The following is a 23123-nucleotide window of genomic DNA, read 5'->3' as shown; positions in this document are numbered from 1 at the left end:
AAGGAGGTATGATCCAATTTCATTTTTCTCCGTTCCATTATTGGGTATCCCAACACTAATTCTTAAGTAGATATTTTCTTCTCTCCATTATTTGTCATATATTACTAATTCTGGTTTGTCATATATTACGTTCTTATAATAGCTTTAATTTATGAAATCACCATACCATGACTTATTTGATCATTGATCTTTTAAAAAGAACAACTTATATGTGATTCTACAACCATTTCAAAATAAAAAGTTTTGTCTGTTTATATGCCTGGATTTATTTTTACTATCAAGTTGTTTAAACATCACCAGAAGATGGTTAACAGACAATCAAATTAAATCAAATACTAACTTAATGTATTAATTCAGGAAGTGTTATCATCAGTGTTACACTTAATTTTACTAATCAGAATTTTTGATATTTACTAAACGGGAGAGATCATATTTCTGCTTGACTTCTGTCTGATTATCCTGTCACGCTGGGAGAGCTGTAGCTGGAGTCCTTGACAAGAGGTTTTCCATGTAAATCTCATACGCTGTCCTCTCCCTCCACGGACTTTCTCAGAAAAAGGAGACCTCAGATGCCCTTGGGAGCATGAGCAGCCTGTGATCACAAGATCCAAGTATCATTTACACAGGCAGGGAAAGAATGGGGCTCAGCAGAACATGTGCCTACGGACCAATCCCATTACTCAGTGGCTGTCTGCCAAGGTGAGACTGGACAAGGCATCTAGGAGATAAGAGAGAAAACTCTGCTTTCAAATGTGGCATGATATCCTCAAGAGTGGGGAGCGTGGGGGGCTATGTAGAAATGGGACTAAGGTATTGAACTAGTCTTTGGACTTAGTGGACGCTTTTAAAGAATTAATCTCTTCTACCGAATTGGGAATAGAGAATGGGAGTTGTTAACGAATAAAAGGCCAAGAGAGAAAACCACTTAAGGATTTGCTGATGGTGGTGATGATGTAATGCCTGTGTGTTGGTGTACATTTAAAACTAAGGAATTAGAACACACTACGACTATTTGTTCACATGGTTAATGTCTGCTTTAAGCAAAGAGGAGTGAATTCTGAACATTTATTTTTTGATCATATAAGATCACATATGAGTTGCTGAATTCCAACCACAGATATTTAATAGACTCATTCACATTTGATGCATTGCTTCAAAAATGAAACAAAACAAAATAAATGCAATTACCCGTATTTTCCCACAGATATTCCTCAGTGTAGCTTAGATAATTAGAACAATACCTCAGTTAACATATTCTTGATAATCAATCAAGATTGGAGCTCATCTTGAGCTCAATCTAGCTCATCAATCAAGGTGTTTTTTGTTTGTTTTTTTTAGTAAAGTCCTCATTAAAGTGGACACACACAACATACATACCTTCAGAAATCACAGGAATTCCTGCAAAACATTCCAACCACCAGCTCCTAATTAGCTAATGTCAAACAAAATTATGGAACTGTGTCTTTTTAAAAAACCCATTTGTAGAAACTTTTTACTCTTTAGTGATCAACTCCCTGGGGTATCTACTCTTCCCCATCAAAATAGAAATGATCTGAACCATTCACATCTCCTTCATTCATTCATCTTTTTTCCTTTTCATCTTTCAGCAAGCATTCTGAATGCCTACTCTAGACACCAACACTCTGTAGGCTACTGGTGATTTGAAAACATCAGAAAGGTAAGACTGCAGCCATGGAGGAGCTCACATGGCAGGAACAGACATACTTTCGTTGCCTGTTCCAATGCGGCCTGACCAGGGTCCAAGGTGGGCTCTGGTTGTACTTCCAGGTGAATGACTTTCCATGCGTTACCTCAGTCAGAAACTTGTATTTTTCACATTTTGTGACTACTTATGAAACAACAGGTTTCGTTACAAGGATTTTTAGGCATCATTATTTAGATTTCTGGGGGGCAGAGGAACCCCTGAATCATATAAGACTTCTCCTGGAAGACCCTCATGCCAGGAGAATTGGCTCAGCAGTTGTTGAAGGCAGGGAGCCTGGGCACTCTGCAGCCCCTGCAGCACTGCCCCTCCCCAAACCCATTGCACCCCCCCCCACCCCCCCACCCCCCGCTGACACAGGCAGACCCCGCCCCCTTCCTAGAGATCCATAACTTCACATCTTCCACTCCCAATCTTAGCATCCCCTCCTTACCTTATCCAAGACTCCAACCACATATTCAGTATTCTATGGCACAATTAAGCTTATTTTTATGCATATGTAACAATAATGCCTTCCAACCATAACCACCCACTTTACATGTTGACTCTTCTGGTTTCACTGACTTTCATTCTCTGGGAATAAAGCCATTACTCACTTGGAGTTGACCTGATTGATTTTCTAAGTACATTTGAACTGACTTCCCTAGTAGTATTTAGTATCTCATACATCCTACCAATCATTTTTTAAAACACTTGTTTTATCCCTGTTATTATTAAAATCAATGTTTAACAAATGTTACCAGGGACACCATTTTTGCTCATCCGTAAGGTTGAAAAACAGTATTTTGCAAATTTAACGTATGAGGTTTCTTCCTGTAAGCTTGCTTTTACCTGGTGCCCTTTCCTGATTCAGTCAGCTAGACATTCTGTATCATTGCCTCGGCAGAAGAAAACATTTAGACAGCAGAGAAAAGAGTCTATTCTTGGCAATAGAATTTCCAAAGGAAGAGAAAGATTTCAAGTATAAACAGAATTCAAGTAGAATACCTGGGGAAAAGTAATGTTTCCTGCCCACCCCACCCCTCCAGTGATTACAGCAGGTTTTTCCAAACTTGGGTAGAAAGAAACATCGTCAGAGAGAGAGCATGAAGTGAGATGCTGGTGTAGCTCCTTGAGAAAACTGGGCTTGTACTCTCCCCCAGCCCAGGGAGGGAACAAGGAGCCAGGGGAGAAACGGCTGGACAACGCTTTGTTAAGAACAGAGACAGCCTCACAGAGTTCATCCAAGCATGAAAAGGAGCAGAACAAACCGCAGTCCCTTCCGGCTTAGTTTGCTGGTGTGAAGGACCCTGGAGAGCCCACATTAGTTTCCCCTGTCTCAGTGTGGGAGCAGCAGAATAATATCTGTATTCAAGGACACCAAAGTTAGCTGAGAGCAAGCCAAACCTGAAGAGCCTCATGGTTAGAAATGAGGCAAGTGTCTGGAGTGACCTTCATGGAGCAAAGCCTGGAAGACCAGAAAGGAATAAGGACCTAGCAGCTGATGCCAGCATGGACAGATGAAGGTCCAGACCATACACCCTTTCCTCCCCATCCTTAGTACTACAGAAATCCCTGGGATTTGGATGTAATTGATTGGAAAGCAGCAGAGTCAAGGAGACCCAAATTTCTTCCACCACTTAGCAGAATGGAGTCTCTTAATTGACATTAAGTTCCTTTGGACAGCTGAGTTTGTGGACTAATATTCATTCTTGCTACATAGTATATATAGTATTCTCTTAGTTGTAAAATATACTAAAAACATCATAATTTTGGAAACTCTTTACTGTTGCTCGTTCCATCAAGCATATTTCTTTAAGAAAGAGGCACACTTAATTGAGAATGTGTGTGGGAGTGCGGGGAGATGGACATCAGGGTAGTTTTCGCTATAAATCTCTATGGCACTCTAGCTTACGGATTTCTATTAAATGGCTCATCTAAATATGTACAACAACTGACTCTTTTAACATGACACCTTAAACATACTAGTCGTTGAATAAATGCTTGTTGAACTGAATAGGGTAATAACCTGCTTCAATTTCTAATGCAGTAGTTCTCAAATCTTTCCAATAAGGGAGCACCTGGAACCCATCAGAATTTTCATGGCGCAGTATGAAATATAGGTATATGGAATTTCATCATATAGAGTAGGAGTAAGTATATCAGCAGAAATATGATTGTCTATATATGTGTCTGCCGTATGAAGTCATACCCACTTTAATGGTGGATTTATCAATTTCTCCTTGTTGTTCTGTCAAATTTTCCTTTACGTATTTTAGGGCTTTGTTTCTAAAGGCATTCAAGATTTCAATTGTTATACCTTCTTGATGAATTTAACTTTTTACCGTGAAGTTTTACCTGTAATAATGCTTTTGCCTAAAGTCTTTCCCCCTCTAAATGAACAGAGCAATATCTGCTTTCCTAAGGTTTCCACTTGCCTAAGTCTTCTTTTTTCTATTCCTTTCCGTTCAACCATTCTGTGTGTTTGATGTATAGTGCCTGTCAATTTCTGCATTTTCTTTTTCCTCTTTTTTTTTAAAATTATAAATCGACACTATTGGGTTTTTTTAGCTGGAGAGTTTGGATCCATTTCCATTCATCATGAGCAATGAGAGTTTTAATTTTTAATTTTGAAATAATTATAGATTCAAAGGAAGTTGCAAAGAGATCACTACACATATTTAAACTTCTTATTTGTGCCATTTGATTTTATGCTTTCTATTTGTCCTCCTCCTGCACGTTCTTGAAAGTAATCATGTACATGACATTAATGATGACTATCCTATGTCAACTATTATGTATGTTTCTGAATTAGTTACTAAGGTGCTAATAACCCATAATTGTTATTAATTATTATTTTTTAAAAGACATTATTGGGGAAGGGGAACAGGACTTTATTGGGGAACAGTGTGTACTTCCAGGACTTTTTTCCAAGTCAAGTTGTTCTTTCAATCTTAGTTGTGGAGGGTGCCGTTCAGCTTCAAGTTGTTGTCCTTTCAGTCTTAGTCGTGGAGGGTGCAGCTCAGCTCCAAGTCCAGTTGCCATTGCTAGTTGCAGGGGGCACAGCCCACCATCCCTTGCGGGAGGTGAAACCAGCAACCTTGTGGTTGAGAGGATGCACTCCGAGCAACTGAGCCATCCAGGAGCTCAGCAGCAGCTCAGCTCAAGGTGCCATGTTCAATCTTAGTTGCAGGGGGCGGAGCCCACCATCTTTGCAGGACTCGAGGAGTTGAACCCACTTGTGGTTGAGAGCCCACTGGCCCATGTGGGAATCGAACCGGCAGCCTTACCGGCAGCCTTCGGAGTTAGAAGCATGGAGCTCTAACTGCCTGAGCCACCGGGCTGGCCCTGTTATTAATTATTTTAGGTGGCAACTCTTCTGCCAGGTTCCGAGAGTACCAAGTTTTCTGTTTAGGTGTTGAGTCTTTCTCGAGACCATAACACCAGTTTATTTACCTGCTTCAGAAAACATGAAAGTCAAATTAACAAGGAGTGACACCGCCGTCAAGTATGTGTAGCTTGCCTGGATGAGTAGAGCTCTGGAAGAATTGTTTGAATTTCGTAACATTATTCAATGTGGCCACTAGAGGGAGATCACATATAGCTTATCCTCAAAATAGTAATCTGGGTCTCTAATTTTTATTAAAAACTTGTCAGTAGTACACAAAACTAAGAGAGAGAGAGAGAGAGAGAGAGAGAAAAAAACCCTCTCCACTTTTTAAAAGACATACAATGCAGCCTCAAAACAGTAGACAAAAGAATTAAGTCAAAGTAGAGATTGTTACATGGGAAAAGAAAGCAAGACCCAAGTATATGTGGCCACAAAAAATGCACTGTAAAAGTAGACATCAATAGGTTAAAAATAAAAAGGTAGAAAATGATACAACAGAAGGAATATTATCAGAAATAAAGAAGGTCATTTAATAAAGATAAAGGGGTTGGTTCATCAAGAGGACATAACAATCCTAAATATTTATGCATCTAAAAACAGAGCTTTAAGATACCTGAAACAAAAATTGATACAACTGCAAGGAGAAATAGATAAAACCACAATTAAAGTGAGAGATTTCAATATCTCTGTATTAGTTTCCTAGGGTTGCTGTAACAAATTAACACAAACTGGGAGGCTTAACAACAGAAATTTATTCTCTCACAGTTCTGAAAGCTAGAAATCCACTATCAAGGGTTAGCAGGATACAAGATCAATGTACAAAAATAAACTGTATTTCTTTATACGAGCAATGAACACTTGGAAATTAAATGAAGAAATAACATTTATAATAGCATAAAAATTATCAAATACTTAGGAATAAATCCGACATAATAGATCCAATGCTGTCCAATCAAAATCTCTGCAGGTGTTTTGGGGGGTAGAAATTGATAAACTGATTGTAACATTCATATGGAAATGCAAAGGATATAGAGTAGCCAAAACAACTTTGAAAAAGCAAAATTAAGTTAGAGAACTAAACTACCTGATTTCAAGATATTTTAAAGCTACAGTAATCAAGACAGTGTGGTGTTGGTGTGACTCTATAACTCCTCTTTTTTAGATTTGTCTGGGTGTTCCTGTATTCTTGTACTGTTTATATCTATATAGATATTAGCATTAACTTGCCTAATATAAAAAAGATTTTAATTGAGATTGCATTAAATTACAAAACTACTTTAAGGAGAATTTACATTTTTATAATATTCAATATTTTTCCATGAAAGCTGGATGTCTTTGTGACTTTTATTCATAGTAGATATTTTGTCCCTTTTTTGGGGGAGGGTACTATTTTAAATGGGATTCTTTCTTACATTCCTCCAAAGATTGTTGCTTATATGTAGAAAGACTATTGGCTTTTTTATATTATATTTGGACTGAATCATCTTAAAGAAGTCTCACATTGTTGCAGCATTTTTAAAACTGATTCCCTTGAGTTTTCTAGGTCAGAAACCAAATCATCCATGAATTATAGTCATTTAATTAAAATGATCTGTCCAATTACTGTGTCCATTGCTTTTTTTCTCTTGTTTAATCACATTGAACAGTATCACCAGAATCATGTTAAATAATAATGGAGTTAGAAATCTGTGTTCTTCCTGACTTTAATTGCAGTATTTCTAATATTTCCTTATTGAGCATGATATTGGCTTTTAGCCATATATTAATTGATTGTATGTCTGTACCTTTAAAAACTACCCATTTTATCAGCAATTTTTAAAAAATCAAGAATGGGTTTTACACAAAAATAAAAGAAAATCATAAACTTAATCATGAAAAAATTGATAAACTGGACTTCACTGAACTTTCATTAATCAGTTACACCATGCATCAGTTTGCTAGGGCTTCCATAACAAAATACACACAGACTGGTGGTTTAAACAACACATTTATTTTCTCATTCTTCTGGAGGTTAGAAGTCCAAAATCAAGGTGTGGGCAGGTTTGGCATCTCCTGAAGCCTCTCTCCTGGCTTGGAAATGGCAGCCTTCTCAGGCAGTCCTCACGTGGTCTGTGTTCTCATCTCTTTTTATAAGGACATCAATCATATAGCATCAGGGCCCACCCTTAAGGACTTCATTTTACCTCTTTAAAGGTCCTCTCACATCTTCAAATGCACTCACATTCTGAGGTACTGGGAGCCAGGACTTCAGCATGTGAATTGAGGTGGGGGGGGGGGCATAATTCAATACATAAAAAAAATCATTAAGAGTGAAAAGGCAAACTACACATCACAGAAGAAAAAGACACCCAACGCAATGTAAACACGGAAGAAGGTGTCGACAGAAATACAGACCTCACAAAAGAGATGATATGCATATGAAAACGTGTTTACCATCATTACTTACCACGGAAATACATGTTAGTTCGAGTCATATGAAATCACCACTTCTGTAAGCCAATTATCGGCATTTTCATGATTCAACCTAAAAAAAAAAGTCCTACAGTGAGATACCACTACACACCCCGGAAGGCTAAAATTAAAAAGACAGTTGGCAAGTGCTGGCGCGAATGTAGAGCAAATGGAACCCTCACACATGGCTGGTAGGGGTGTGAAATGGCACAGCCGCTTTGGAAAACTATCTTCTAGTACCTACTGACGCTAACCATGTGCATACCCTACCATCCACCAATTCCGCTAAGTCACAAAATTGAACATAAACCTTGAGATTCCTACAAGAATATCCTAGGGAAGGTCTGTTCTAACCTTCTCCGACAAGCTGTGTGGAGAGGTACACAGTCAGTCAATCCTTAGTATTTACTTCGAGAAAGGAGAAGACAGCCAGGGTGGCGGCAGAAAGTGTTTCTAAAGCAGCACCTGACTCGGTCAACCTGGGCTATTTCTCTGACTTACCCGGAGGGGAGCAGGAGAATTATCTTAATATAGAATAAACAGAACTATCTTCAGATTAACTCCTCTCTTACAGTTCCCTTCCCCTACCAAGTCCATTTCAGAGAACTCCGATACCGCTACGATTTGGAAAGGCGCCCCAGGCGCGGTCCCCTACTCGGCCCACCAACCCCGCTGCAAGGGGCGCGACCAGGTCCTAACTCTGGGAGGGCCACTCTGGTGCCCGCACCCCGCTCCCGCGCTTCCGCGGGAAACTCGGGCCCTGGGGTGGCAGACACACAACCGCGGTGGGTGTGGTGGAGTGGTCGCCTCCCCTCGTCCGTCCTTTCCGCCTCTGCCCGGCTCCCAGGCTTCTGGAGAGGCGCCGCGGGAAGGGGCGCTTGGGTGCTATTCCGTTGTCCCTGGCAACCTCCACCTTGCAGCTAGCAGCAGGGACTGCATCGCGCCTCCTCCGGGAACCATCACGGTGACTCCAGGGCACCGCAGCTGCGGGGACGCGACGAGGGGTGTGAATAGGAGCGACGCGGGGTCGAGTAGAGGCTGGACGGAAGCTGGCTCTGATCAGACGGCCCTACATCTCCCGTGCCCCCTCTCAGCCCACCCACGTCCAGAATCCCGAGGCCAAGGCGCGCTGACCTTCCGTGGTCCCCAGCAGCCGATGATAGAGTGGGCGGGGGACGCGGGGCGGGAGGGGGCGCATCCCCTTCCCTCCGAACGCCGCCTTCCTCCGCGCGCGGCCGCCCTGCGGGCCACCCTCGCGCACCGCATTCCAGCCACGGCTGCCCGAGCAGCTCGAGGTGCGCGGCGCCCCGGCCCTGACCCCGCACCGCCACGGTCTGGGAGATAGAGAGCCGCTCTCTAGGTACAGAGCGAGCCCTGCAGTGGTCCTGGCCGGGTGGGAGGCGGACGGGAGGAGCTGGCCGGCAGGTGAGTGGGCGCGGGTGGCGAGGCTGCGGCGTCGCGCGCGGGGTCCAACCACCGAGCATTTGCGGAGTAACGTGGAGGGGTGGTCCTGCGTCTAGACTACACACCCGGCCCAAGGGTTCCTTTATTCGGTTCGTGAGGCTACCACTTGGTAGGAAGACAGCGATCTCCCCCAGACTTAACTGAGCTATTACTTTGTGCAGCGCAATGTATTAAGCCCTTTAGATCCATTATCACGTTTAATTCTTTCAGCAAAACCGAAGTAGGCGGCATTACGTTTATTGTAAAAGTAACATGCTCAAGGCACCGTCAGTAGTGGCCTGCTCTCAGCTTCCACAAGAGTGAAGCTTTTAAAAAGCCCCACCATTCATACCTCGGTGTGAATTTGGTTCAGTTCAGCAATTCTCTCTCTCTCTCTCTCTCTCTCTCTCTCTCTCTCTCTCTCTCTCTCTCTCGTTTGTCTTTCTTAATCGCTAGGTATTGTGCTTGACACCAAGGAAACAAAAATGACTAAGACCTTGCCTTCAAGGAACTTACAGTTTAGGTCAGTGTGTTTCCTTTGAGGGGTATCTGCATTTCAAGCCTTCTGTATAACTGGGAAATGAAAGGCTCCTTAATCTCTCCACCTACCCCTAAGTTAGAGAATTGACCTTCATCTTGGTTTGTGTTACTCTGGGGTGTTTTTCCCTGCTCCAAAGCCTATGGGATGTCCTCCCTACTTTTTACAGAATAAAGTCCTAACACTTTCAAAGCGGACTCACCCTTACTCTCAACAGTCATACCCCCCTTTAGCTTACCATGAATTGCCATGTCTAGTCCTGGTGTCTTGGCTCAAACTGTTCACATACTTGAATTCTTCTTCTCCTCCCTCCTTTTCAAAATTGATTAAACTGCCTGTCATGCAGGGTGTCACATGGGGTCTTTGGTCCTGCTCCCCACATAAGAACGCAGGACATGGTGAGGCCAAAAAGGAGCACCCACGGAGCCATAGATAGGGGAGTCACATCACTATAGTCTCGCTGGCGGCTGGGTTGGAGAAACAGGAAGCAGGAGCCACACAATCTGCAACCTACGGTCCTCTTCGCTATCAACCAACCAACCCCACTTGCTAGCTGCAATCCGCCGTGCTAACAGCAATCTGCACTTGCCAGCCCAGCCACCATCTTCTTGCTAGCCCCCATTTCCTGCTAGCGTGGCCACAGCAGTCATATTAGTGGCCAATGGCTCACTGGTTACAGGTGACGGCCAACTACCCACAGCTGATGGCCATCCAATCACAGTTGATGTTTATTTTCTACCTGAGCCAGCACCTTTCCACCTGAGGCCGAGAGCCTGGAAACTGCACTCCTGGCTCTGTCCCCACAGTGATCCATGTATAAAGCCTACTTGAATGATTAAAGCCCACAAAAGAATCTTCCAGGGCCCTAGCAATGAGGTGGGTCTGGCTACAATGATCATGTCAACTGATAAACAAGAGCACGGGTACATTTCCCTTGGTGTTGTGTTGGAATCAACCAGGAGCCTGTCCTTGCAAGTGGCTCTCTCCTTATCCTGCAAGAGGTAAAAATCTATTTAAGCTCCCTTCAAACCAGAGAGGAGAGAGAATGCTTCGATGATCTACATTATTATTCTTTATTAACATATAATAATAAACTTTTAATAACACTTTATAATTGTAAAGGTCTCTCACTTTATTGCATTTCATGTCGTACTTACTCCATGAGACAAGGTATTATCTTTATTTTACACAGATGTAAACTGAAGTCCAGAGATGTCAGTGGCAGATGTCAAGACCATGCAATTAATAAGCAGCAGGGCTTCTGGTTCCTTATTTAATGCTCCATCACATATCAGCGATAATATAAATAGTCCTATAAAGTACCATGCATTTTAGCTATCAAAGGGCCATTTTATGTGATTTTTTTCAGGGGCAGAAATTAAAGAACTGCAGGACTTAGAAAACAAAAGAGTCCAATTAAGTTGTAATTAAGTTCTTTTTCTTTTGTATAGCTTGAAATATCTGTTGAAATAGTTCACAGTTCCACTTTAAAAGTGATGAATATAAGCAAGACCCTTGTATATGCTGTATACAAGAGACTCACCTCAGATCAAAAGACACACACAGGCTAAAAGTGAAGGGTTGGAGTAAGATATTCCATGCAAATGGAAATGAGAAAAAAGCTGGAGTTGCAATACTTATCTCTGACAAAATAGACTTTAAAATGAAGAAAATATTAAAAGACAAAGATGGACACTATATAATAATAAAGGGATCAATTCGACAAGAGGATATAACTCTAGTAAACATCTATGCACCCAACATAGGAGCACCTAAATATATAAAACAGATATTGACTGACATAAAGATGGAGATCAACAGTAACACTATCATAGTAGGGGACTTCAACACACCTCTGACAACAAGGGACAGGTCTTCCAGACAGAAAATCAATACGGAAACAACAGCCTTAAATGACACATTGGACCACTTGGATTTAACCGATATTTTCAGAGCATTCCACCCCAATGCTGCAGAATACACGTTCTTCTCAAGCGCACATGGAACATTCTCCAAGATAGACCATATGTTAGGCCACAAAGCAAGTCTGGATAAATTTAAGAAAATTGAAATCATACCAATTGTCTTCTCTGACCACAGTGCTATGAAATTAGAAATGAACTACAGGAAAAAGACTGGAAGACACACAAATTCATGGAGGCTGAATAATATGTTACTAAACAATGAATGGGTCAAACAGGAGATCAAGGAAGAAATCAAAAGATATCTCGAGACAAACGAAAATGAAAATACAACGACCCAAAATCTATGGGATGCAGCGAAAGCAGTCCTAAGAGGGAAGTTCATAGCACTGCAGGCCTACCTAAAGAAACAAGAAACATCACTAATCAACAGTTTATCTTCACACTTAAGGGATCTGGAAAAAGAACAACAAAATAAGCCCAAAGGGAGTACAAGGAAGGAGATAATAAAGATCAGAGCGGAAATAAATGAAATAGAAACCAGAAAAACAATACAAAAGATCAATGAATCCAAGAGTTGGTTCTTAGAGAAGATAAACAAAATTGACAAACCTTTAGCCAGACTCATTAAAAAAAAGAGAGAGAGGACCCAAATTAATAAAATCAGTAATGAAAGAGGAGAAGTGACAACAGACACCGCAGAGATACAAAAAATCCTAAGAAATTTCTATGAGCAACTGTATGCCAACAAATTTGACAACCTGGAAGAAATGGACAATTTCCTAGATGCATACAACCTCCCAAGGCTAACTCAAGAGGAGACAGAAAACCTGAATAGACTGATTACCACCAAGGAAATTGAATCAGTAATCAACAATCTCCCAACAAACAAAAGCCCTGGACCAGATGGCTTTACAGGTGAATTTTACAGAGCGTTCCAAAAAGAATTGTCACCTATTCTCCTCAAACTCTTCCAAAAAATCCAGAGGGAGGGAAGACTCCCAAACACTTTTTACGAAGCCACTATCACCCTGATCCCAAAATCAGACAAAGACACCACAAAAAAAGAAAACTACAGGCCGATATCGCTAATGAACATAGATGCAAAAATCCTCAACAAAATACTAGCAAACAGAATTCAGCAATATATTTAAAAGATTATACACCATGATCAAGTGGGATTCATCCCTGGCATGCAAGGGTGGTTCAACATCCGCAAATCAATTAATGTGATACACCACATTAACAAAATGAAAAATAAAAATCATATGATCATATCAATTGACGCAGAAAAAGCATTTGATAAAATTCAGCAGCCATTCATGATAAAAACCCTTAAGAAAGTGGGAATAGAGGGATCATATCTCAACATAATAAAGGCCATATATGATAGACCCACAGCTAACATCATACTCAATGGGGAAAAACTAAAACCATTCCCCTTAAAATCAGGAACAAGGCAAGGCTGCCCACTTTCTCCACTTCTATTCAACATAGTGCTGGAAGTTCTAGCCACAGCAATCAGACAAGAAAAAGAAATAAAAGGCATCCAAATCGGTAAGGAGGAAGTAAAACTGTCATTATATGCAGATGATATGATACTATATTTAGAGAACCCTAAAGACTCCACCAAGAAACTATTAGAGCTGATAGATGAATTTAGTAAAGTAGCAGGATACAAAATTAATATTCAGAAATCAGTTGCATTTGTATATACCAATAATAAAACATCAGAAGGAGAAATTAAAAAAGCAATTCCGTTTACAATTGCTCCAAAGACTATAAAATACCTGGGAATAAATTTAACCAAAGAAGTAAAAGATCTGTACTCAGAAAATTATAAGACACTGAAGAAAGAAATGAAAGAAGATACAAATAGATGGAAACACATACCATGTTCATGGATAGGAAGAATTAATATAGTTAAAATGTCCATACTGCCTAAGGCAATATATATATTCAACGCAATTCCTATCAAACTACCAACGACATTTTTCACAGAAATAGAACATATAATCCTAAAATTTATATGGGATAACAAAAGACCCCGGATATCTTCAACAATCTTGAGAAATAAGAACAAAGTGGGAGGTATAACAATACCTGACTTCAAATTATACTACAAGGCTACAGTAATCAAAACAGCCTGGTACTGGCATAAAAACAGACCCATAGATCAATGGAACAGAATAGAGAGTCCAGAAATAAATCCATGCCTATATGGCCACTTAATCTATGACAATGGAAGCAAGAATGTACGGTGGGGTAAAGACAGTCTATTCAATAAATGGTGCTGGGAAACTTGGACAGACACATGCAAAAAGATGAAGCTGGATCACCTCCTTACACCACATACAAAAATAAATTCAAAATGGCTTAAAGATTTAAATGTAAGATCTGAAACCATAAAATTCCTAGAAGAAAATATAGGAAGAAACTTCACAGACATTACCCGGAGTAAGATTTTTACTGATATATCCCCTCGCGCGAGGGAAGTAAGAGGAAAAATAAACATGTGGGATTACATCAAACTAAAAAGCTTTTTCACAGCAAAGGAAACCATCAATAAAACAAAAAGGGATCCTACTGATTGGGAAAAGATATTTGCCAGTGATATATCTGATAAGGGGTTAATATCACAAATTTATAAAAAACTCACTCAACTCAACTCCAAAAAAACAAACAACCCAATTAAAAAATGGGCAGAGGACATGAAGAGACATTTTTCTAAAAAGGACACACAGATGGCAAACAGACATATGAAGAAATGTTCAACCTCACTAACCATTAGAGAAATGCAAATAAAAACCACAATGAGATACCACCTCACCCCAGTCAGGATGGCTATCATCAATAAATCAACAAACAACAAGTGCTGGCGTGGATGCGGAGAAAAGGGAACGCTGGTGCACTGTTGGTGGGAATGCAGATTGGTGCAGCCACTATGGAAAACAGTTTGGAGATATCTCAAAAATCTGAAAATGGAACTACCTTATGATCCAGCAATCCCACTCCTAGGTATCTATCCGGAGAAATCCAAAACTCCAATTCAAAAATCTTTATGCACTCCTATGTTTATTGCAGCACTATATACAATAGCCAAGACCTGGAAACAACCGAAATGCCCATCAGTAGATGACTGGATTAAGAAACTGTGGTACATTTATACAATGGAGTATTACGCAGCCATAAAGAAGAAAGAAATCTTACCATTTGCAACAACATGGATGGACCTAGAGAACATTATGTTAAGTGAAATAAGTCAGAAAGAGAAAGACAAATACCATATGATCTCACTTATATGCGGAATCTAAAGAAAAGAATAAGTGAATGAACTAATCAGAAACAGTTTTGGAAACAAGGAGGAAAAAACAGAGGGTTGCTAGAGGGGCGGGGGGGTGGGGATAAGGGGAAGATGAGAGGTTTTGGGAACGTACAGAGGGATAGTGGATGGGGGGAGGGGGGTTCACACAGTGTGAGGGATATAAATGATAAATGTCTAAGTTTTGCTTTGTCTTGTGCACCTGAAACTAATTAAAAAAAAAAAAAAAAAAATCAAAAAAAAAAAAAAGTGATGAATATAATTTACAGGCAATAGCTCATCAAAACCCTATCAAATGTCACTTTTGAAATCAGTTCCCAGAAACAACTCTTTCTGTACTTATGTAATAATGTCACATGTATGGGTTGTACCATATGAAAATGATATTTGACTCATTTTAACCTACAAAATCATAATTTCATATGGTTTGACCTAATAGAAATATTAGTTATTTCACTTTACAGTCTCAGCCAGGTTTTGGCCTGCAACTTTGTTCCAAAAGGGGGTGGAATGGAGCTATCACTCTGACTGGTCCTAAGAACACTTTTGTGAAAGGAGCCCCGGGTACCCGGGTACAAGAAGAAGCCCTTGCCTTTTGTGCCTCTGGTTTCCCAGAGCTGCATATGCCGGTCGTCTCAGCAGGATGACATATTTGTTATATATGATTATAGGCACATGCTGCCTGCACAGAGATGGTACGCAATACTTTACCGTAACAATAAAACTTTCACATGGAGTTTGTTTATATATTTTATAATTTGAAACCAAATGAAATGAGGGATTATGAAATCTCTCTCACTCTCCCGGTCCCCGTCATTGGTTACCTGGTTGCTAAATGACAGTATCAATGCAGCTTCCTTTTAAGTGATCCTTTGAGCAGAATTATTAATAATAAAATTAATTGCCCAGAGGAATTTACCTTGTTTTTTTTTTTTTTGTTGTTGTTGTTTTTTTGTCTGAGCAACACAGTACAAGTTAATGAAACAATTTAAGTGTTCAACCCCACAATAGTGTTAATAATGACTAAGCCTATAAGGCATAAAAATGCTCGTCTGCTTCTCAGGATACAGTTTAGCATTTGAATTGTGTCTCTATCTCCTAGTAGCTTAGGACTTTGAGGAAGTTATGTAACTTAGCTGAATTTCAGTTTTCTTATCTGTAGAATCTGAATACCTGTGACGCATTTCTCATGGTCGGTGTGAGTGTGTGTGTGTGTGTGTGTGTGTGTGTGTGTAATTAATGTGTGGGAAAATGTTAGTTCCTTGTTTCCTATTCCCTTCCATGTTTCTCTGACATGTGTTGTAATCCTACCTATATCTTGCATGTGCATATATTTAGTCTGTGAGTAAACACCTCAGTGGTTAGCAAGTGTCTTCATTACATGAATAAGGTAGGATAGATGCTATTCTTATTTTTCTGACAGGAAAACTGAGAAGACATGGTAAGTAATGTTCATAAGAACAAAATAGATATATATACAAAACAGTTACCCTGTTCAGAAATGGAGTAGCAGTAACGAATGCATCAAGTATTTACCAGTTCAATTACATAATATCTAGTGGGTTCTATAAACCAAATACAAACAATATGCCTGTAATTATACAGTTAACTACTTCAGGTGCCTTATGGTTAAAATGTTTCAGCCATGATCTAAGTAAGTGACTATTAGGAAATAGAACAGACCTAATTTTATTTTTACTCAACAGTGCAAAAGGAATAGGGGAAAAGGAGAAGGGAACTAATGTTTAGGTTGAGCACTTACTATGTACTAGACTTGTGCCAAGCTACATGTTACGTATTTTAAACTTCATGTATTCTGTGAGGTAGGCATCTCCATTTCACCGATGAAGCTCAGAGAAGTTAAATAACTTGCCCCAACTCATTCAGTCAATAAAAAGTAAAATTAGATTCAAAGCCATGTGGTGGCACTCTTATGCATGTTGGAGAGAGTACCAATTTATAGACTTCTGGAAGGCAACTTTATCAAGAAGCCTAAATATTTATTTTGTTTGACTCAATTATTGTACTAATGTACATTATCTTAAGAAAATAGTTCAAAATACAAAGAAAAGTTTGTTGCATAAAATTCTTCATTAGAGAGTTATTTACAAATGAACCTAATATTAGTAATAACCAACACTAGGGAAATGGCTAAGTAAATAGGAAACTATAGAACTTCCACACAATAGAATACTGCATAACCAGGAAGACAATCCTCCCCAAAGTTTATAACATGAGAAATTGTTCAGGTAATAAGGTTGGGTGAAAATAATAAGATATTAGGCTATATAATAATTAATTATAATTTATTATAAATAAATAACTTTATTACATAACTTTTAGTTCTATTATAATTTTGTTATAAAATATATAATTTTATATAAAACTTTTATATATAAATTTCATACATAAAATTATATATAATATATAATATATAAATTTATGTAAAGTTTTTATGTAGGTTTTAATAATAATTATAATACTATAATATTAATTATAATAAACTTATAATAATACCAATGGAGTGATTATAATATATAATAATAATCTCAACTATTTTAACAATATGCACAGAAAAAAACAGGAATGTTAAGCACCAAAATGTTAACAGCGATTACCTTTGGGTAGTTTATCTTTTTTTTTGTTTATAACTTTTGTTCTTTTATTAAAATTACTGCTAATAAATTTAATTTTTTATTAAAAATTAACATTCTTGTAAGAAGATAAATTATTAAAAATAATCACATCTGTCTGATTCTAAAGCCAGTGTTTTCCCATCCAGCTGTGCTCACTAATGAAGCTTTTACTTTTATCTTTAAGATCAGGCTCTTGGCTGTCCAGGTACCTGTGATTGTCACAGTTTGAGCAGGTGAATGGAGTGTGAACATAGCCAGCCACAGTGATATTGCTGCATAATAAGTTGATTGATCAGGGTGAAGAAAGAACATACTGAACTTTGTTACTTTCTTTTGCTGTAATGCTGATAAAATGTCCACCATGAAGAATATAAGAGTATATGTTTTCTACTGTTTTGTCTTTCTGGATAACCTCAGGCCAGCAAACTGACAGCAGGAGAGGTGCAGAGAGCAGAGGAACCATGCTGGGTAGCAGCATCAGCTCATCATCTCAGCCTGGACCTAGCTTGGGACAGAGGTAGATGAGGTATAAAAATTGTGTGTGTTCTCTCTCTCTCTCTCTCTCTCTCTCTCCCCCCCCCCTCCGTCTTCCTCTCCCTCTCCCTCTCCATCTTTCTCTCTCATCTCTCCATTTATCCTCCTAATTTCCCTCCAGTCAGCACCGCTGAGCAGCCAACAATCTTTCTTGGCTCCTAAGTACCTGCCCTTCCCCAGGTGTTTGACAGCAGACATGGTTTTACTTTTAAATGAGATGCCCTCCTTCCCTAATTCTTTCACTTACATCCGAACATGTAACCAGGCTATGACACCATGCAGATTTCCACCTCATTGTTGGAGGAGAAGCACTTTGCCTCCAAGGGAGGTGGTTATATGATGCTGGCCAAAGTGTTTGTGAATGTGCACTAATGGAACAGAGACACCAACTCAGGCAGGATGGGGATTTTCTCAGAGACTCTCGCCTTTGGAGCACTTGAGGTGACAACAGTAAGAGCTGTGACTCTTACAAATATTAGAGTTTTGCACATGAAGCCCATCAGAGACATTGTCTTAGAGTTGAATAGGGCAAAATTAGCAATTGGTATCTAACTGCTAAGTATTTAAAAAAATTTTTGCTCCATTGAAAGAAAAATTCATTTCTGATTTCTTATTTTGCTGCTATGAAAAATAGAAGATTATCCTGCATTTAAAAAAAGATATACACTTTAAAATTAAACTATCTCTAAATTGTGAATCAAACATTTCCATTCAGCTAGAGAACATTATCCTTAAAAAGATGAGATCTATGGGTTGTTTTGCCATGAGGCAGATGTTTAAAAACAATGATCCTAAAAACTAAGGAAACATTAAAAATAGTTGATTAAACTAGGGCATTGATTTCTATATTATAAAATAAAATTCTGGCCACTATTTAAATCACACACACATATTGTGATAAAATGTTTCTGTGGTGCTTGAGAAATTTCCAGTATTCATTATTATTTCAAAATGACTTCATAAATATCCTAAGCCGTAATTAAGAAAGAGGGAGGCCAGTGGAAAGGGGAAGTGGCATTAATTATTAACTACAAGGGTAACGACGAGGATTACATATTGTGTCTGGGCCTGACTAAGAAGAAACAGCTTCCAAAATCACACGCAATGCAAAGGGCCAGGACCTGTCTCTGTCATTTCCTGCTGACATTCTCAGGAGGTACTCAGAGCACTGAAAGATCAGACTAGGTCCTCCTGGCTCTATGCAGGAAAGATGACCAACCTCCCAGGGTGGGTGGGAGTGGGGGCAGTCGGAAACAGGGTAAAGTGATCATTAAAAAAAAGAAAATGAACAAAAAATAGTCAGGAACCAAGGTCACACTCAAGGAGGTAGGGTATGCTGCCCTACTCTGTTTGCAGAGTATATGTCTCAGACCCTGAAAGGGCCAAAGCTCCTTGGCTGTGGCTGAAGGGCTGGGCACAGCGAAGGAGGGTGAAGAGAAATTCTTTAGCATTTTTCTCTCGACCCCACTTATGTCTGTTCCTTCCTCTCTATTTACACTGCTCCTTGTCAGCACTCTCCTTGATTACATCAATAACTCTCAGCTATTTCCACTGCCTCTGGCCTGGTCCTTGGCTTGGCCAGTAACTTCATTGCAGCCCAAGCAGTCTTTCTGTATCATCAATCTGATTTTGTTCTTCCTCTGCTGACAGTCCTTTCATGGTGCTATGCAGCTTTCAGAGTAAAGAGCAGTTCCTTACCTGCTTCGGTTTCTATAGCTGCTACTCAACGCCCATTTTAACCTGACCCCGCCCACCTCTCTGGCCTCATCTCTCTCCACACTCGGTGCATCTTCCACTCCAGCTCTATGGAGCCACCTGCAATCCCCTGCATACATCCTGCTACTAGCTCTCACCTTCATCTTAACTGTTTCCTTATATGGCTTCTGTCCTGCCCCCACCCCCTGCTCTCTCTCTCTCTCTCTCTCTCTCTCTCTCTCTCTCTCTCTCTCTCACACACACACACACATTTTTTTTGCCCAGTCAACTGCTGTTCATCCTTCAAAATTTGCTCCAAGTGTTGCCTTCTCTGGGTGACTTTCCCTGACACCCATTCTCCACCCCCTAACCCATCCTCCTGATAATGTGGCTGCCTTCAGTGTCCTTCTAACTCCACACTCTGTACTCACAGCACTGATCATGGTACACTCAGCTGTCCCCCACTAGATCAAACTCCTTGACAGCCAGACCATGTTTTCAATCCACTTTGGACCCCAGTGTCTCATAAGTGTTCAGTTCTCAATAAATGTTTATTGAATTTATGAATTAATTACACAGGATCCAGAAGGAGAAGAGGGAAGGAAGATGAAAAAGGATGACGATCATAATATTTATATGATGAACAAATCCTGACCCTATCAATCGTTGGAATTGCCAACCTTTCATTTTTATCATCGTATCTCATTTCTGGTCCTGTGGATTCTTTAATTCTTATAAGGCCCTGTGTCTCATCATGTTGTCTAAATTCCTAAGAAGATATATCAGTCCCAAACAGCACTGACAACTCCTGCAGAAGTATGTGACCTGGTTCAGGGACTTATGCCTGGTACAAGTCATTCAGTCCACACGGACTTGGGAGGTGAGGTGGACTGAGGGCTGTGTAGTTGGGAGAACTCTGCAGAGTGGTTCAGCGGCAGGGCAAGCGTCAGAGGAATTAGGAATACTTTTCTGCTGTCATTCCTCCATTCCAACTCCTATCCTACAGTCTGATTTCTACCACAGTACAACACAAAACCCAGCCCCGCCATAGAGGTAAGCAGGATTACAATCTCTCTCTCTCTCTCTCTCTCTCTCTCTCTCTCTCTCTCTCTCTCTCTCTCTCTCTCTCTTCCCCTCCACTCCTTCCCTCCCCTCTTTTCCTCCCTCATATACATACCTACATATATGCACACACACACACACACAGTCTATTTATGAAGCAATGCTTTTTGACTGCTGATTCTCGTGTCAAAATCTGCTGTTTTCATACTTTTTAATTTAATTTACTATTTTTTCTCCACATCCACTTGAATCACGTTGCAAAATTCAAAACTACATTTTGAAAACTAAAACTTGATATCTGAGCTAAAAAGGGTAGATAGGGATCTGGTTGTTATTTTTGCGGGAATGTAACTATGTTCTTACATTTGTGTAGCAAACATGTGTCAATCTTTCCCTTTTCCTTTCTCTATATCCTTTATTTCTTATAGGCTGAAACTCCAAGGCAAGATCATGGATAAGCTTTCAAGAGTTCTATGCAGCAGTTTGGGAACCGGTTTCCTCAGGAACTCCTACCTAGTCTGACCCTTTTAACCGAAGGCAGGGGTGCCTCACCGGACCACACAAACCTCAAAGGAAAAGCCCAAGAAAGGTAGACACTTTCTCTCTGCTTTTGACCTAATGAGAGAATTAGTGCATTTATTTCAAAAAAGGTACTGCAAGCTGACTGAAAACATCCAAGAGCTTATATTTGGGTTTATGGGGTTAAATGTCTTACAGGAGACTTTTATGTTGGACATGCATGATTTTATTGGTTATTTCCTCTTTGCTTTCACATCGATAACCCAAATAATAAAATTTGAAGGAACAAGTCAATGGGAGCCTATATATAAATAGCTGTAGTGTAATATATTTTAGCCAAACTATTGTTCCTTTTATTGAAAACATGTCCCTGGATGTCACACTGTGGAAAAATTCAGAAGATGAAAGAACAATGCTCGGAAATTCTTAACAAACTAAGTTTTCATGCTAAAAAATGGAGTTTGAAAAACTTTGGCAACTGTCACTTTCATCTTAATTTTTAAAAAATTTCACTTACCACAGAACAGGTATTACTCTGACACAATCCTCTTGCAATGGCCCAGAAAAAGTTTGATGTGATTATCCATGAAAACAAATCTGAGTTTCTTGAATTTGCTGGGCTTTGAATGTGCTGGGCTGAGGAGCAATCCAGATGGGTAATAATGGAGAGGGTCCAGGTGTAGGGAGCTTTCTGCCCTCTGCTATCACTGTTCCCTTCTGCTTTCTGACCCCAGTAACCAGGCTGGTACCTAGCATATGGTGGACAGTCAGTACATACTTGTTGAACACATGAGCCCTAGCCCTACCTTGCAATTTCGCCCCAGCTATTGCCTTCACCAGCAATGCCCCTGCCTGGGCGTTCAACTCAGTTTTGAGCTCAGGTCTAGTTCCAACATAGTCATCACAAGGGCCATTTGTGGAGGACCCGTTAATTGCCTCACAGTATACTGGGCTCTGTGTACCGTATGTTATTTACTCCTTAAGAACCCTGTGAAGTAGGTGTTATTTCCTTTATTTTAGAAGTGAAGAAACTGATTTTCAAATCTCAAATATGGACACATGGCCTGCCAAAGAATTTTTAAAGAATTGTTCATTTTTAAAATGAAAAAAATAGACAAAGCTATTACATATGCATATATGTATGTATATCTATATCTATCTATCTATCTATCTATCTATCTATCTATCTATCTATACACATAGGTAAGTATATTTCATGCTGTATGCCATTGCCCTATGTCTGGTAGGAGTTGAGAAGATTTCCGAGGCGAAGTCTGGGTTCAACAGAAAGAATGCTGCGATAAATAGTGTTGTCTGGTATGGGTCCAGGAGGGAAAATGGTGGCCTGCATGTCACATTTGCCATCTCAAGATAATGTACTTGTGAGTTTCATAAAACTTATATATTAAATCACATGTATCGTTTTTGCTAATGCAGGTATGATGAGAACAGAATAGGTGTTCTCAGGAGAGACGTACGATAACTTACAAACTTGGGGATCAGAGATCACAGAATATCATCAAAAATGCAAAAATTTCAGACAAAATCTTAACAGATGAAGCAAACGACCTATGTTTAGTCTTTGACAATTGTAAAGTATGTGCATATAATAAAAGTCACCTTTTTTAATACAATAAACCCAGAACTTCCAGGGTGAACACTAAAAAGAGAATCCCTGGCTGAGGCAGAGACAGCTAGACTAGAGTCTCCCCCTCTATTCCTCTGAGACGCACTTTTGCAATGGAGCCCTGTTAATTCTTGCTGCTACCGCCACACCTACCATAAGGACTGCTTTTCCCAACGGTGTCCTGAAGGTCCTCCTGTCATTCTCTGAGACACAGCTGAGACAAAGCGGACTGTTCAAAGAGCCTTTTCCAAAGGCCGATGGATTACAAAAGAGAAGTAAAA

The 23123-nt window shown here is 39.8% G+C and overlaps 1 protein-coding gene across 1 annotated transcript in view; it reads left to right on the top strand.

The window, feature by feature from the left end:
* Nucleotides 1-23123, top strand: part of LOC109449634 (uncharacterized) — a 60279-nt gene that overhangs the window by 2591 nt on the left and 34565 nt on the right. The window contains exons 2-4 of the mRNA XM_088793434.1: nt 8100-8969; nt 17823-17931; nt 21125-21285. Coding sequence (XP_088649560.1) covers nt 8100-8889 — 790 coding nt within the window. The 3' untranslated portion in view covers nt 8890-8969; nt 17823-17931; nt 21125-21285. The remainder of the gene's footprint in view (nt 1-8099; nt 8970-17822; nt 17932-21124; nt 21286-23123) is intronic.

Source organism: Rhinolophus sinicus, chromosome 16 (genome assembly GCF_057876585.1).
Source record: "Rhinolophus sinicus isolate RSI-liver-muscle chromosome 16, RSI-T2T, whole genome shotgun sequence".
NCBI classification, from domain to species: Eukaryota; Metazoa; Chordata; class Mammalia; order Chiroptera; family Rhinolophidae; genus Rhinolophus; species Rhinolophus sinicus.
This window is presented reverse-complemented; position numbering and strand designations above follow the sequence as displayed.